This window comes from Penaeus vannamei, chromosome 12 (assembly GCF_042767895.1).
Source record: "Penaeus vannamei isolate JL-2024 chromosome 12, ASM4276789v1, whole genome shotgun sequence".
Classification (NCBI taxonomy): domain Eukaryota; kingdom Metazoa; phylum Arthropoda; class Malacostraca; order Decapoda; family Penaeidae; genus Penaeus; species Penaeus vannamei.
The window spans coordinates 27,484,036-27,501,535 of record NC_091560.1 but is presented as its reverse complement, the minus strand read 5'-3'; the positions used below and the strand labels follow the sequence as shown (position 1 = coordinate 27,501,535).

Sequence of the window (17,500 nt, the reverse complement as noted above, 5' to 3'; positions counted from 1 at the left end):
ACCATAGCTGCTATGACGGTTGCCTGGTGCTCTGGTGAGCAGCCAGTGGTCCTGAGCATCATAACTATGGCTGACCATCAGGATGAATAGGCGTGGGGGCAATAGAGCCAAGCGGACTGCAGAATCCAAAGCTTCAAGCAGCTCTGGCCGTGGGTCAAAACCCAGCTCTCGTAAGGAGGGTGAACCTGCCAACCCACCTCCCTTGCCAAACACATCATCAGGGAGCAACGTATCCCATGGAAAGAAGGGAGATGATGGCAGTGGGTCAGTAAGAGTTCGGAAAGATGCCTTGTCTAGTGGAGGCAATGACACGGTTACCCGAACTGAGGGTGGCTCTCCTTCTGCGGCTCCTGGGGATGACGCTGTGGTGAGTAACCAGGGCAGCATCACCGACTCTGCCATGCCTGCCGCCACAGTAAACCGTGGCCAGCGGGTCGGTGTTGCGCAATCTAGCCGGGATGCCACAGTTACGGCTTCCTCTGCTGGGACGACTTCCGCCTCAGCTGCTGCAAAGGAGGAGAAGCAGCCAGTCCACGATGTATGTAAACTGCCCAAGAAGCGAAAGTTTCTTCCGTCAGAGCTGGAGGATATGCATGAGGGCCCAAGGCCAGTATTGGGCCCCAGAAGCAATCCAGCTTCAACTGCATCAACAGTAGCTGATGTGAGGGGTGTCTTGCCTACAGTTGTGGAAAGTTCATCAGTCAGTGTAACTTTGCAAAACCCTTTAGTAACAGTGCCAACAGCAGTTGCAAGTATATTGGAGAACAAGCCACAAGATCTCCGAGTCAATACAACTGGCACTGATCTGGGTGGAAATGGGTATGTTAGTGGTGGTGGAGATAGCAGTGGGCATGAGAAGCAAAAATGTGAAGAGAACCTGGGCGACAGTCAACCATTGAACATGACTAGTAGTTCAACTAACACCGTTACTGTGCACACTATGCCAGCTCATAATGTAGTAACTCCACAAATGATGACTGTACATCGACAGCAACCACTCCCCCAAGTTACCAGTCAGTTGAAACTTGCACCTGCCACACAAGCCCCTCCTCCAACAAACACTGCCACTGTGTCAACGCATATATTGAATCCACACCAGACTACACTAGTTACAATTCCACAGTATCCACAAGGTTCTCATGCCTCTCCACAACAGTTGCAACTTCATCAACAACAACAGAGACAAAAGTTGCAACAGGCACAGCATCATCTTCACCATCAGCAACATTCTCATCATCAGCAAATTCAGCATCAGCAGTCACATCATCAACAGCACCAGCATCCAGTTCATCAACAACATCAGCACCAGCAACCACCAGCACCAGCACCTCAGCAGCAACCTCATCATCATCAGCAACAACAACAGCAGCAGCAACAACAACATCAGCAACAACAACATCAGCAACAACAGCATCAACAACAGCATCAACAACAGCATCAACAACAACAGCATCAGCATCAGCAGCAACAGCAGCAGCAGCAACATCAGCAGCAGCAGCAACATCAGCAGCAGCAGCACCAACAGCAGCAGCAGCCACAACAACATCAACAGCAGCAGCAACAACATCAACAGCAGCAGCAGCAACATCAACAGCAACAGCAGCAGGTTCAGCAGACCCATCATCATCAGCATTCTTCACAGCAGCCCCAACAAATCCAGCACCAAATGGGAGCTGGAGGTCATCATCAGGTCCACCTGCCACATTTAGTGCCACCAGTTGCACATGCCCAAACTAGTGGCTCTCAAGGCACCAACGACCATATGTCACAGTCACCAGGTGCAAAGGTGGAGTTCTCTCAGCCAAAGCAATACACAGGCTTTAAAAGTGTTGTTGATGCTGCAGCTCAGGTCACTCTGTCCTCGCACCATGTTTCTGGGGATACAAGAGAAGGTGGTGAAGTGCCTAGGACCCCAGAGATGTGGTCTTCACAGCAGGGTGTAGCTCGAGCACCTGTTGACTTGAGTGAGTGGAAAGGGCATAGAGTTCTTGCCAAACGTGGCCCGCACTACTATCCTGCAGTGATTAGGAGTGTTAAAAATGGATGTGATCTTATAGTGAGGATTGATGCTGATCCAGCTAGTGATATCTTGTACAGCAATGTTTTTACCACTGGAAAATTTGATGTTATAAGTGATGCAGTTCCATCAGGGAAACAGCTAGTGGAAGGAGCACGTGTTGTGGTACGTTTGGATAAGGAACAACAAATGTTCTCAGAAGGTGTTGTGTATGAACGTCAAGGTTCACCAACTTTTCAGTACCTGGTGAGAATCAGTGGGGAGCCAGGCAGTCAGGGCTCAGCTGTTACCAATAACCATTGGCTGTTACGGCCACATCTACGGTTGCTACAGCCTCCATGGTGGGAGGACCTTGAGCCCCATGGACAATCATCTGTCTTATCCACAGGACCCCATCAATATCCTTCTCACAAGCCTGGTGGTTATCTCCCACCAAGCTACCAGGAAACCCCATCCCAGCATCTAGTGCCTGCTGGACCTCCTTATTCCATTGTACCAACTAACTATGGTACCATTACACCTCCCAATCATGTAACACCACCAGGCAGTGTAGCCATGACACCACTCAGTGGACAGTCAGGGTCTGCTGGTCTGAGCTCTGGGTCTGAAGAGTTGAGGAGAAGACATGATGAATATGACAGTGATGATGACCTTGGAAGAGAGGATATTACATTTCCTTCAGAAACAGGTATGTCTGAAGGTTTTTTGTAAAGAATGGCAGATATTATTTAGATGGTTCAGTAAGATAACACCTTGATAGTTTGCAAGAAAATTATGTGTGGGTAGGCCTTTGGATATACATGCATGTGTATGTATGGTTGTTGCAAGGATCTGTATGTTAGTGTGTGAAAGTCAGCATTTCTCATAGATATAACATATGTGCTGTATATATGTGTGCGTGAATGTGAGATTTGGATGGAGTAAGAGTTTATTTTGGTGGCAGATTGTTGGAGTGGAATTGGTTTGTTTTGTGTGTATTTGTTTGTTTGTTGTAAAGGGGCTATATGAAATGGACATCTGGATTGTCATTTTGGATGGGAGAGTAAAAGTGAATAAGGATATAAGAGGGGAAACTGAGAGTATTTAAAAAATGGTTCTTTAAATTCTACTTTGCTTTAATAAAAATACACATTAGCCCAGTAATCTTGCTTTTGTCACATGAAATAGATTATTTACAAAAGAAATCATGGTTAAGTTAATTTCTAAGAGCAGTACTCATTTTCATATTAGTTGACAAAGATACAGTCTGGTAAAATGTGCTATAGTTTCCAGAGAATACATCATATGATTAGCAAATGTATCAATAGATGACCAAGTAATGAATATGAATACTGATCTTTCCATTTTAATTTTATGTCAAAATGTATTGATTACCTACATACAAGTTTGAATATGGATTGACTATATGATCCAGCATAAACTCCTCAGCACTTGTATATCCATTGTCCAATGAAATTTTGTTTCATTTATATTGTTTGCACATTGATGACTTCAAATTAGGAGGCCTACCTGGCCTTTCCTGTTTATCTCATTCCTTGATAAAAAAAAATCTAATACTATTGTTGTTATTGTTATTATTATTAACATTATTATTGTTCATATGTCATGAACAATACTAATAGTAAAGGAGATTAAACTTTTCTTTCTGAAAATTGAAGTAAAAGGGTAAACAGATGATGTCAAATAAGCCTAGTAATTGTAATTGACACTGGTGACTAAGCACATGTGGGGCCATTAATGTATTATTGAAATTTATAAAGTAAAATATTTGTACGACATGGCATATTTATATGCCCTCCTAGCATCTTTGGGTTGATGCTCTTTCCTTATACATGTTTAGGGAGTAGCATGATATGATCTAAAACTCCATACAACTATATGTCTTTTCCTGAATTATAGTAAAGCCTGACATTTATTGAGTAATTTGCACTGAGAAAGCTTGCCAAATGTATATAATTCAACTAATATGATCTAATTGGTGCATTGGAAAGCAATGTCTTTAGACAATTCAGCTTATTTAGCAAGATTTTTTTTTTTTTTTTTTTTCCGTATCACTCAGTTATCATGATAGGAAATCAAGGGAAGCAAACATAAAGTTTGTTTAATCTTAGTCCACCATTTGATGATTATGAGAGAGAGATCACTGACAGTTAATCTCCAAGCACCAGTATTCAATCATCTTTGTTACTGCATTGTGGACTGCTTTTCTTGCAATATTCTTTTCACTTTTATGTTTACTTTTGTTCATATCATCATCAGTTACTGGCTGGCTCCCTATCTCCCCTATACTTGTACCACTCATCAGCACAGGCTGTAAGCGACTGCTACATATTGATGTACTACATTTTCTATGAGATCATCTACTGTATTTGGAGAAGGTTAAAGGGAAAAGTGCCTTATATTCAATATTGTTGATAATGTGGTTACCAAATCATCATCATCTTTTCTTTATTGTCTTTCCTCTGGTTGCCAAATACAATGTATGGTAACAAGTGGATAAGTCCCCAAATGCAAATATACCAAATGAGAGGCTCTCCTGCACAAATGATGCCAGATTTTTCACATTTTACCTTTGCAAATTTTAGTCATATTTCAAAAGCATGATTTTACTCACTGGAAAAGATGTGTTTCACAGAGTCACACTTAAGACAAGACCTACTTGATCATTCTTTTAATTCCATAAAACTTTGTCATCTGACTTAAATTTGGACTTTGGGCATTGTAGAGATATTTGGGCTCTTTCAGGCTTATACAAAATGGTAGGATAATTCATGTCTCCTCTAAGGTTTTACCTGATTTTTATGGACCTGCAAGAGTTATCAGAAGTTCTCTGAACCTTGATTCAGTGACATTTAATGCAAGATGATTGTCTACATCTTTTTTACTGCTATTTGTAGGCTTTGGAATAGATTGCCTTTAGAGATTGTAACTTATCTAACTCATGGTAAGTTTAAAAGATCAGTTGATATGTTTTTACTACGTAAATAGCTTTTGGATTTTCTGTGTTCTTTCTTTTTTAACTGTGTTTTTACCTGCACTGACACCTTTGGTGGTTCAGTTCTGGAGAATATTCATCAAACCGTAACTAATGACTTATTAGAAACTACATACTTTAGTCTATTTCATTCATAGGAAAAAGGTGTAATATGACAGCATATCAGATTTGACAGCTCAGGCATGATCATGGACTGTGGGTGCACAATGCAGCAAGCTAAGATTGTGTTGATTAGGATTTTAGGGTAATGGAGACCCAGTGTAACATCAGAAGCAATTTGTAAGCAAAAAGGATGTCTGAATATAGTCAGGACTCATTTGTTACTGTTTTGATACCTTGTGCATGTTTGTGGAGAATAGGACTACATACACATTGTGGCTAGTGAGCTTTAAGGGCTAACCCATTACAGCCAGGAACATGCGATGTCTGCTTATAGTTTTGTTTTGTGGATTGTATGCAGACATAGATGGCTCTACAAGTACTCAGCCACCAAGCTGAATAGTAGGCCCACATGACCTCACCTAAGTTCCCCTATTCTTGGAGTTTTCTGGTGCTATTAATATTGATACTGTCTGTCATTGTGTTGGTTATCTGTCTATTTACCTGTCTACATTTGTGTAGTTTTTTGTTTGGATCTTTATTTTGGTCTGTGTTACACTTAAGTTAAATATCAAATGTCGTCAAAACAGTGCAGAATTAACAAAGTATCATAAACACACATATCCATCACTGCCTTTCTTATATTTTTTAACCTTAACATGTTTTAGTAATAATATTGAAATAGTTCTAATGTAAGTCCCCTTCAGCTTATAAGTTCACCATTCAGTGTTGTCAAGTGTTAAATGTTAGTTTCAACTCTAATATCTACAATACATGCAAATATTAGTACAGGGTACAATGAGTCAGAACTGGTGATTGACATTTTGGCAATACTAAGTAGTGCAGAAGGAAATGGAGTGGACTGTACCAGAAAAAATAGATGATGAATGATAGGACACATTCAGAATTCAAGAAAATTCTAGGGCGCATGTTACCCCACTGTTGGATAGATTAACATGCCATTTTCATGGTTTTGAAATGTTCAAGTGATCAATAATGTAGTTTCTCACTTTAAAAAGATTCTTCTTGTGATAATTTTTAATAATGTTTGTTTTAGTGCATGTGTGTGAATGTGTGTGTGTGTGATGCATTTTGTTTGAACAAGTGTAAGAGGAAACGAGTCAATGGATGTATGTGTTCTGTGAGTGATTTTTGTATATGCTTATGTGTGTGTGGGTGTATACTTGTGTGTGCATGTTTATTTCTTTACATATCTGTACAGCCCATGTATGCAATTGCATATATTATAACTATATATGTACAGGTATTTATTGTTATCATTTTTTTTTATAATCATTATTATGATAATGATCAAAAAGTAATTTGTTTTTGTTTTGTTGTTGGCAATTTTATGTTGCATTGATTTAACAAAGTCATCACAATCTGGAATATATGAAACTTCAATTTTATATATCATTTTGGTATATGTATATACAAAGAAAATGAGAATGATAAAGAATGAGAAAGAGAGTGAGTACATGAGTTTATGTGTGCATGTGTTTGACTGTATGATTGGCCAATGTTCCCTTTATTGTTTTAAAATTGTTTTATTCCTTTTGCTTTGGTTAGTATATATTAGAAACTTTTTTGTTTTTTGTGCTGTGTTTGTTATTTTCCATTATGATTATTATTTTTTTTTCATTACTGTCTTCGCATTTGATTATGTATTTGATTACTTATTGTTGTAGGTTCCTTCCTTTCATATTTTCTTAGTATTTCAAGTTACAGTAGTATATTTTCAAAGCAATATTTGCATTTGATTTCTCATTTTCAAATCATAATTTTCACTGTCATAGTTGTTCTTGTTGCTTTGTTACATTAGACAGATACACATTTTGTGAGCGTGTGCCATTGTGAATGTTAGCCAATTTATTGATGTGGCTATTAATGATTTTTTTTGTTTTTTTACTTATTGTTGTTCTTACTGTTATTATTATTATTGTTGTTGTTATTGTTTTGTTTATTTTTTCTGTTTATTCATTTCATTAATGTTGTTATTTTTGTGGTTCTTTCTATTGCTGCTATTAACGTTGCTGTTGTTGTTGTTAGTGTTAGTATTGATACTGTTATTACTTTTAATTGTTATTAATATTATCGTTGTCTTTCTCATTTATCTCTGTGATGATGGTTAAGTTAGGAGTAATTTGATTAAAGATGAGAGAGTGAGTGAGTGAGTCTTTTCTTAGAGCATACCCAGTGTTTAGGGGACAAGAAGAAGAAAAAAAGAAAAAAGAGGAGAAAATACCCATGAAATAACTGATCAGGTTGGAATTCTGGACCAAAACATGGGCAGGGATCTGGGATCATTTGAGATTTTAACATTTTTTCACCATGCCTCTATTGTTAGCTGCTATTTTTGTTGCTGCATTGTAATTATTGCTTTCTTTGTTATGGGGTGGGATATGTCATATTATTTTTTAAATTTGTAGAATACTCTTTGTTATTGATGATAATTGTTGTTATTACTGTATTTGATATCTCTGATATAATTTTTATTGCTTGTTCAACTTTTTATAACTACCACTGTGGCGACTATTATTGTTATATAATTAGGAATGTGTGAGTGTCCGTCTGTATCTACATGCACTTGTTCTTGTATGCACAGTTTGTGTTGTATGTATTTTGTAGTTATGATTTTCAAGGGAGTTAATTTTTATGATGTGGGAACTGTATTGCATCATAGCATCTAAATATTGGCCATAGAAAGTTATCCAAAAATCTGTCTGGTATAGGAATGTAAAGTATTGTTGTTGTTATCATTATTATTATTATTATTATTATTATTATTATTGTTTTATATTTTGCTATTGTCATCATTATCATTTATTATCATCATTATCATTGTCATTATCATTAATATTATCATTATCATTATTGTTATTGTCATTGTTAGTTTTATTGTTGTTGGTATCAATATTATCATAATTTTTTTCATGATTTTTATCATTGTTATTGTTATTAATTTTCATTATGATTATTGTTGTCGTTGGTATTATTATTTTATTTTATTGCTATTACTATTACTATTACTATTATTATTGTTGCTATTATTGATATTGTAAATAATTTCTTATTGGGCGTTATTAGTATTGGTATTGGTATTTTGTGCAGCACTATCTGTTTTAAAGTATGAAAGGAGAAATATGAAGATAAACTGGTTACAAAGCATTTTGTATAGCAGTTGAAGGATTTGATATGGGTTTGAATAGCAGCATTATTAAGAAGTCAAAGAGTTTGTACATCTAATTCTGAAATTAATTTTTCAGGTCACTATAGTGGTAACCACAGGTCGCTGTCCCTGACTCCAGGTGCTTTGGGTAGTAAATACATGGGGGATCCCAAAAGGGCCTCTATGCATAGCCGTGGGTCTACCTCAAGCCTGATTGAGCATGGCAGTATTGGGACCACCACACCAAGGTCAACTCCAGTTACACCAAGGTACAGGTCATAATATTCTTAAGAAACTGGTGCTTCCATCGTTAGAGTTTTGTTCCTTACATTTCTTTCCCTCTTATCTCCCAAAGAGTAAAGTTTTGGTGCTTTCATGATAACCCTTCTTTTGGAAAATTGTCTGCCATATATTTAAGAAAACTTAATGAACCATGAATTTTATTATCTTTTTTCCAATTTTAGATCTGGGACTGCAACCCCACTTAAGTACAAGAAAGGAGAGGTTGTTACCACTCCAAACGGTATTCGTAAGAAGTTCAATGGAAAGCAGTGGCGGCGGCTCTGTGGGAAGGATGGATGCAGCAAGGAGAGTCAGAGACAGGGATATTGTTCCAGACATCTTTCTATGTATGGCAAAAGGCTTAGAAGTTCATCCATTACCTTCAGTGCTGGGTAAGTTAATCTTGGTCTTAGCATGTCAATAGCAATGTTAGTACCAGCTTTAAAAAGTTTAATAGGAATATCAAATGTTAAAGCTACTTATGAAGCATTGATAAACAATCAAAAGGATGCCATCTTCTTGTTATTTAATTATCTTTATTTTAAGGAAATTTTAATTAATCTGAAATGGAAAAAAATCTTTAGTTTTTGCTTGGATGACTATTTGATAACCCAGAAAGATATATTTAAAGGATAAGTATAAATTTCATATATATGAAGAAATGAGCAAATCATATTCATTAATTTATTTTGTTTGCATGTGAGATTCAATTTAATTAAATAAGTGAAATTTGAGTTTCTTGGAATTTTCTAGATGTCTTACCCTCTCTTTTACTATAGGAAAGACACTCCGAGTGTTGAAGGGAACTGGGAAGAGATGTCATGTGATTCGGATACATCTCCAAACTTTAATCTCACTGCCCCAAGATCCCAGGATGAAACTGAGGCTGCAAACATGCTGAGTAAGTTATGTACTTTTATGGTTTAATTTTATACTGTAATTTGCTGAGCAATTAGGTACTGACAGCCATTTCTTTTTCCCTCTGAACTGAGCTATGGTATGTATCTAGTTGGCATATAGTTGATTTATCTCCAAATTCACTGAAGGTATTGTATATTGCAGTTAATGTTTTTCCATTGTATTATGTTTTATATGGCAGGTAGGTGTAAGCCATTAGCTAGCACTGGCTTAAATTTCATAATGTCAAATACTGAATATTTAAATCATCACTGTTGAATTAGAAAATCATAAAAGCATGTCCTATTAAATGAGTTGTTAATATCGTTGGATAAAATAAAAAAAAGTTTAGCCATTTGTGAAAAAAGACAAATTCTTGAGAAGTTAGATATTGATGTTCAATTTTGTTTATTGTGGATTGTTCACAGCTATATTATGATAAAGTAATTTGCAACCACATCTTTTATTTTCAGTGACGCTTAGCAACTCCTCGAGATCTACAACCCCAGCGGGCGGTTTCTCTCCAACATCCATATCACCAAGAGCTATCCAGAGTCCTGTAACTGTGGGTCCCAGAGGAAATGTTTTTATGCCCATCTCTCAACCTGGTGCCCCAATTACATCTCCTACTGGTCGCCAGTGGGCCTCGCACGACCATGTCAGTAGACATCCTGCACCTGCTCTCCCTCAAAGACAGCCTATTATTCGGTTTGTAAATCATTTATTTCTCGTTGTTTAGCTTTTACTAGGAAAGGATTGAGAATTTTATGTATTTAAGTCATATGTAAGAAATTTGGTAAGAGAAAAGGCACTTTACCAATTCATGTACTAAGGCATTGGGTACATATGGTATAAATTTAATTCCTCAAGTGTTGTTGATTATGATTATTTGTTTGCTAAACCTGAACTTAATCCTTAAAAAAAATGTTAAAGTACAAAAAAAATTCAATTCTCTTTATTATTCTTGCAGGCCTGAACTAGTTCGTCCAGTGACCAAACTGCCATCAACAGTTAGCCAAGCAACGGGTGGCACGAGTGTGATCCGAGCCTCCCCTAGCCATGCCATGCCTGTGGGTCAGCCCCATGGTGTATCTTCAGCCCTTAGTATTCAGGGTCCTCAGGCGACTTTGGCAATGACAGGCCCCTCAGGCATGAGACTGCATCAGGCACCTGATTCTGTTATACAAGATGGAAGAGGTGTCCTTACTATCCACCCTCACGTGAGCACCTTAAGCAGTCAGGTGATCACAACCTCATCCCAAGGCCATCACGAGAAGATTATGGATACAGGAGAAGCAGTTGTCTCAGAAGCTGGTCAGTCATCTGCAGTCATCCTAGAGAAAGCTCTCACCTCTGCCAGTGAATCCAAACCAGATTCTGAACCCCAGCCCCAGGATCTCTCTAATAGATTTCGGCCAATTGAGAGATTGGGGTTTAGTAATGAACAACCCGACATTGCAGACATGAAGTCGGGGAATGATGGGGAAGGTCACGTGGGAGGTTCTGGGGAGCAGGAAGGACTGTTGTTGCGCGCCAGTAGTGCTGCTGTTAGAGAAGGTAAAATAAATATGTCTGATCAGGCGACTACAATAGAAACTATAGGTATCAAAAAAGAGGAAACTCCAAATCAGAGGACTGTTGTGAAAACAGAAGTGATGCCACTGACAACCTCATATTTAACTGGGCCGAGCTCAGGAGCTGTTATAATAACTCAGCCAAGAAGCCATGTGTCACTTCCTTCCACAGATCATGTTATGGTTGATGCATCATCTGGGAAAGAGGAAGAAGGAAGGGAAGTTACCTGGGATCAACAACAAAACCAACCCATGTATCACTGGAGTCAGCTTGTTCCTCTCATTACTACACCTAACAGGAATTCAAATAATCAGCAGCCGCCAAAAAACGAGATTGAAGTCAAACCAGCAACTAATGGAGATGTGATAACTAATGGCAAGGGCATCGCAGAGGGCATGAATGATGGAGTTGCTGGGAATAACAGAACTAGAGAAGACGGACAAGAGCGGAGAGAGTCATGCAGTCAGGAAACAGACTTCGACATGACGGCGGATGATGATGATGTTTTCCTGACTGACCTGGATAACACTGCCAGTACGAATAATAAGAGAAGAACTCAGTCCTTGGGATCATTTTCTGGGAAGGAGGAGCCAAAGAGTCCAAGAAAGGTGTGTGTAGGGGTGAATGCTGCAAGATGTATTAGATTAGCAATGTTCTTATTTTTTATTTTTTATTATGATTTTTTTTTTTTCCCTCCCTTTTTTTTTTGTATCATTGTTACTTTAAAAATGCCTTATGAAAAGGAACCTATAAGTTCAAAATTATTACACTGTAGTAAAATATATGGTTCTCCTAATTGGCTTCAATTACTTACTGTATCTTTGAAAATTTGTTTCTCATATATACCTTATCAGAAACTTATGTATCATACTTTACAGGGAAAGGGTGAGAGGGAGCACATACGAAGACCAATGAATGCGTTCATGATCTTCAGTAAGCGACATAGGCCATTAGTACATCAGCGATACCCTAACCAAGATAACAGAACTGTTTCTAAAATCCTAGGAGAATGGTGGTATGCCCTAGGGCCTGAAGAAAAACAGAAGTATCACAGCCTTGCCTCTGAGGTAACTTGACATCCCTAACTATAGTATTTATATGTCAGAAACTAAAACAAATTTATTGATGAACCAATAATTGCCCTTTTATTTTTATTAATACATTTTAAATTTAATTTTATTCATTGTTCCATGAATTCTCAACTACATTCTATTTTTCAGATTAAAGAGCATCACTACCGTGCCCATCCCGACTGGAAATGGTGCAGCAAAGATCGACGCAAGTCATCCACCAGTTCTAACAAGGGGGATGGACCCCCATATACCCCAGGAGGACCAACACCAGAAGGAATGCCTCTTACTCCAGGGGGGCCTAACAGCAGTGGCCCTCCCTTGACTCCAAATGTCACCTCTGCACCTCTCACCCCTGGTGCTCAGGATCCACCCACATCCACAGCACGGAAAATCCCAAGCTCTATATCAGGAAACCAGCTGACCATATCACAACCAACCACTATGACTAACAATGTGGTATGCCTTTATCTTGATTTTTTTCCATATTTTTTTTTCTTCTCCAGTTTACTCTCTCCTCTTCTTGTTCCCTAAAGTTCCTCTTTGTACTCCCTTTTGCTGATTATCTTGTTCTCTCTTGCCTTTTTCCCTATTTGCATATTTATTCCCTTTGATATTCTAGTCTGTTCAACTTTGATTTTGTTTGAGTATCTTGTTATCCCTTGTCATTTTTCCCAATTTGTAATATTTGCACATTTGCTCCCTTGTATATTCTAGCTTATTCACCTTTGATTATATTTAATTTTGTTTACCCTTTTTTCCTGCTTTATACTGTACTGTTACCCCTCCTCCTCCTCCTCTTCTTCCTCTTCCTCTTCTTCCTCTTCTTCCTCTTCTTCCTCTCTCAATTTCCTGACTTTGTTCATACTTTCAATAAGAAATGCAAGATAAATGTGGAACTGCTCATTCATTTTTTTTTTTTTTTCACTTTTAATAATCGTCATTACATGTATACTATTACAAATTTTCATAACATTTATGCATCTTTCCCATCAGGATTTAATTTGATACTTGTTGTAATATGTTTTCTTTTTATTTTCATGTGACAAAGCAGATTTCAGTGCCTGGACATGGTACAAATGCCAGTGGGCCAAGAAGAGATACCATTGGCTCAGAGGTGTCGGATGATGACTCGAAGATGGTTATATGTGAGGAAGGAGCGCCTGAGGGGAATGGGGATAAAGCAAATGTTAAAACAGGTTGGTTGATCTGTCATCATTGTTTGTTTGAGAATATTAATTACATAGTATATGTATAAGATTATGCTTATATATGTGTGTGCTGTTATTTTCTATGGACATATTTTTGTCTAAAGATTAAATGATCTCTTCTTTATCCTCAGATGTGAATAGTGAGATAGATTTAGCATGTAAAGAGCGTGTAGGTGATTCAGATTCTGAAACTCAGAGTGACACAGAAGTTAGTGAGCGGTTGCGAAGACCTTATTCTCCTCCTGGTAGTGGAGATGTAAAGTACAAGCCCAAGCCAATTAAAGGAAGGTAAGTCAGGAAAATTTTTATATAATTTTATTTAATTTGATATTAGAGAAAGAGAGTGTGTGTTTGTGTGTGTGTGTGTGTGTGTGTGTGTGTGTGTGTGTGTGTGTGTGTGTGTGTGTGTGTGTGTGTGTGTGTGTGTGTGTGTGTGTGTGTGTGTGTGTGTGTGTGTGTGTGTGTGTATGTATATATGTACATGTGTGTGTATATGTACATGTGTGTGTGTCGATGTACATGTGTGTGTATATGTACATGTGTGTGTATATGTACATGTGTGTGTATATGTACATGTGTGTGTATATGTACATGTGTGTATATTTGTGTGTGTGTGTGTGCGCGTGCGCGTGTATAGAAAGTACTTAATGCAAAACACATATTTAATCCAGTGTCTTTCTTCTCTTTGGCAGACCATCTCTTTCAACAGAGGAAGTAGTTACACTCTATGGCCCAACAGGTTCAGCTCAGTTAGGGGCTGATCAGCTTAATGCTGCTGGTAAACCATCGCCTATTCACTTGCCTTCTACCCCAACATTCCACATGCCTTCTACATCTTCATTGCAGTCAACAGGCAGTGCCTTCAGGTGTGTATGTGCTATTGAAACATGTAGAATGGAATCCTTTTAGTGTTGAACTTTACTGCTGTGAATATAATGCTGGGCAATTCCACAGTGAGAGATGTTACATTCAGAGGGGTTGGAAGTTATTTCAGTTGCCCTTATTATTAGAGTATTACCTCTTGGCAGTTAATACTGTGTTATAGGCTTGCTTATGCCACTGGCATTCTCATGCCAAGAGGAAGTATTCTTAGCTTATCATACAGCTGTGCTGGCGCAGCGGTTAGCGTGTTGGACTAGCAATCTTGTAGACCTGCATTCAATCCCACACCTGGCCAGTGAATAGTAACCCCGGCCATTCCTTGCACAGAGGGGAAGATTTGGAACCAAAATAAAACAGACATTATGTCGAGGGTAATCAGAAACATGTGTGACGGACGTTACATCAAATGGACATATGTAAAACTAAGTGATTGATATTGCAGTTTGTCCATTGGCACAGTTCTTGAATTCAGTAAGTTTTCATATATATTGTGAGATATAAAGTACTAGCATATTAAATCAAGTGAAAAAGAACCAAAAAGCATGTTAAATTAAGAAGTTTTGCAAGGCTAAAATTACTCTAATTTTAGGGGTCGTAAGGCTTGAAAACATATAACATATTTGAAGGCATTCTCATGAAGAAGAATGATGGGGCTATTTCAGAACAACTTTCTAGGAAGCTGGGGGTGTTGTGAATAAATTTCCACCTTATATAGAATAAAATTGTGATTCCTATTTTTTCCCCTCATGTCCCTCCCGCTGTGGAATTACCCTGCCGTCATTCTCTTTGTTGTTATGGTTTAGTTATCAGTACAATTTTTTCCTTTCATTTGTTTCCATGATTGTTTGAGTTTTAATAAATAATTAATGTGATCATAGTTCTGTAAGGTACTATTAACAGATTTAGATTAAAAAAAAAAGAAAAAAAAAACATAGAAAACAGCTAATTAGATAATGATTTTATGAGAAAATCCTTCTTATGTAATGGGATTGTTAACGTAAAGTAGACCTTAGAAGCCAATGATGAAATTTGAAAAATCAGTGGAATGTTTACAACAAATTTGTCTAGAGTTACTGTGCTTTGACAGGATGCTTTTTTCTTTATTGATTTTAGATTGTGTTTACAACATATCTATGTAATATTTACTTTTCAATAATAACTGATTATAACTTCAAAGATGTATGATCTTCATGTCTTCATGCAAAACCTATTGTGGATAGCACAAGTTTATCTACATAATCACCAATGTCAGCTGTGAACTAAATTTTCTTAATTCAGCAGGTCAATGCCACCTTCCCCAAAGGTGAGGAGTGTTGGAGAAAACAATATTCTACAGCAAGAGAATGAAAAAGGCACAGGGTCCTCAGCCAACCTTGGTGCCAATATCAAGATCATCAGCAATGTGTCTTCACCAGCAGGTCAACGGACTGTTATGAAGACCAATCAAATCAAGTCTATTCATAACCTCACTGTCACCACCCAGGAGAGGAAACCTGTGTTAGTTGACACACCAATTAGTCTGCGCACAAGCAAGAGTGACAGCAATAAGACTAACTTGGGGGGTGTTGCTGGAACAGGTGTTACTCTCCCTGCTGGGACACAGGTTATCCCAAGCAGTGGTCAGCAGGTGTATCACTCTGGGATCATCACCACTACTGCTTGTTCAACCACCACATCTGGAGGAACCATTCCTAAAACTGCCATTTTAATGTCATCAGGCCATTATGCCTTACTAAACACTGGTGTTAAAGGTGGTACTTTAGTGGCCCCTGGTGGAAACTCTCCTATGCATGTCACCAATGTGGTAGTGAAAACAACCCCAGCAACCCCAGTAGGTAGCCAACCAAGTGTAACCAAAGCAGTCTCAACAGGGTCTGGTCAACCAACACATGTGCAATACCTTGTTCCGTCTTTCACTCAAGATGGCAAGCTGATACTGGGAAGTAACTTAATTGTGTCAGCAGACCCTGCTAAACAGTTGACTGTTACCCCAGTCTCTTCCGCAGCAGGAATGAGGATGGTTCCGTCCACAGGAGTGACGACCACAGATCCAGGGGGTGTCATCAAAACCATAACAATGGCTGGAGTACCGAAAACTACAGTTGCTTCACAAGCTCAGGGAATGGTGTTGATCTCAGGGTCACGACAAGGAATAGGGACTGTTGGACCTCAGCTTGGAGTTAGTCAAGCAGTCTCCCTTACACAAGCATCTTATCAGACGCTCCCTGCAGGTATGTCTAGTAGTGGAATAGAATTCAAAGTTTTATCCAGTTGAGTGTTTGTTGTGCTGTTTTATTTTCATGAGACAAGTGAATTGCTTCAAATTCCAGTTAGTTACATGGTTATCATTATTAACCCCCTGGACCCGGCTGTAATGTTTACATAAGTGGCCAGTATCCCGGGTGTGCGACGCATAGGCCGGGCGCACACAAACACCCATGAGCAGTGACAAGACTGTATGCCTCCCCTTTGAGAAGTTATTTTGTGAATTTTTTTTTAGCTTTATCGCCATTTTCCAATGTCCATATTTGTCTTTTGAATTGCGTTATACAGATGGTAATTACTTATTTTCCTTGCACAGACTCTATACCATCTCTCTATGTAGTAAATAACTCAGTGCAAGAAAGAAAATATATGGAACATTTGGTTATTTGTGTCATATATATGTATTTTTTTTGATTTTCAATTTTATGTAATACAACCTGTGCTGCTGGCACAGCAACCAGGAATACAGTGCTCAGCATGGAAATGGCGTCCTCCTTGGAGCTTGCGCTCCTCCAGTCAGTGCTTACACACATTACATTCCACATTTATTGATCGATGGGAATAATGCTAAAGCCCCCTTCTAAGCGCCAAATGAGTCAAATCACACATCAAAAGGTTTGTGCACTCGTGGCGAGTCTTTTTGGTCACCCTAGCCTTTGCTCTTGACGCTTTGTTCACGTCACCCGTGTAGCTGCCCAAGTTTTTCGTTGACGTGATCGCAACGTCATCCAGATCCAGGGGGTTAAGATTGATACTCTTCATATGTTCAATAGTTTGTGTTCTAGTTAACCATGCTCTCTTTAAGCCAAAAGGACTTCCAAGATAAGATCACTATTTACAGTATTTTTAGTCTTCAGTTATGTTAATTTCTTATTTACTGAAGTCTTTAGATGTTCACGTAAATTCTTAGTGGTAATAGGAGTAATATTGGCATGAAAGTTGTTGAGAAGATTTATTGTAATGGAACATGAAAATATTCTGTAGTAACAATTTTATAAGTAATTCATTCATGAAATGAAAATGAGTCACTCTACAGAA

General features: G+C 38.2%; 1 protein-coding gene across 10 annotated transcripts in view; it reads left to right on the top strand.

The window, feature by feature from the left end:
- Nucleotides 1-17,500, top strand: part of cic (Putative transcription factor capicua) — a 175,661-nt gene that overhangs the window by 139,507 nt on the left and 18,654 nt on the right. For 6 of the 10 annotated variants that reach the window (XM_070128085.1, XM_070128084.1, XM_070128086.1 and 3 more), the window contains exons 2-13: nucleotides 1-2,705; nucleotides 8,378-8,549; nucleotides 8,745-8,954; nucleotides 9,342-9,463; nucleotides 9,933-10,167; nucleotides 10,430-11,642; nucleotides 11,913-12,101; nucleotides 12,255-12,563; nucleotides 13,156-13,303; nucleotides 13,447-13,603; nucleotides 14,008-14,181; nucleotides 15,476-16,428. The exon at nucleotides 1-2,705 is cut by the window's left edge and continues 9 nt beyond it. In XM_070128085.1, coding sequence (XP_069984186.1) covers nucleotides 83-2,705; nucleotides 8,378-8,549; nucleotides 8,745-8,954; nucleotides 9,342-9,463; nucleotides 9,933-10,167; nucleotides 10,430-11,642; nucleotides 11,913-12,101; nucleotides 12,255-12,563; nucleotides 13,156-13,303; nucleotides 13,447-13,603; nucleotides 14,008-14,181; nucleotides 15,476-16,428 — 6,505 coding nt within the window. In that variant the 5' untranslated portion in view covers nucleotides 1-82. The remainder of the gene's footprint in view (nucleotides 2,706-8,377; nucleotides 8,550-8,744; nucleotides 8,955-9,341; nucleotides 9,464-9,932; nucleotides 10,168-10,429; nucleotides 11,643-11,912; nucleotides 12,102-12,254; nucleotides 12,564-13,155; nucleotides 13,304-13,446; nucleotides 13,604-14,007; nucleotides 14,182-15,475; nucleotides 16,429-17,500) is intronic. The other 4 variants (XM_027372931.2, XM_070128088.1, XM_027372930.2 and 1 more) reach the window with 4 other exon arrangements.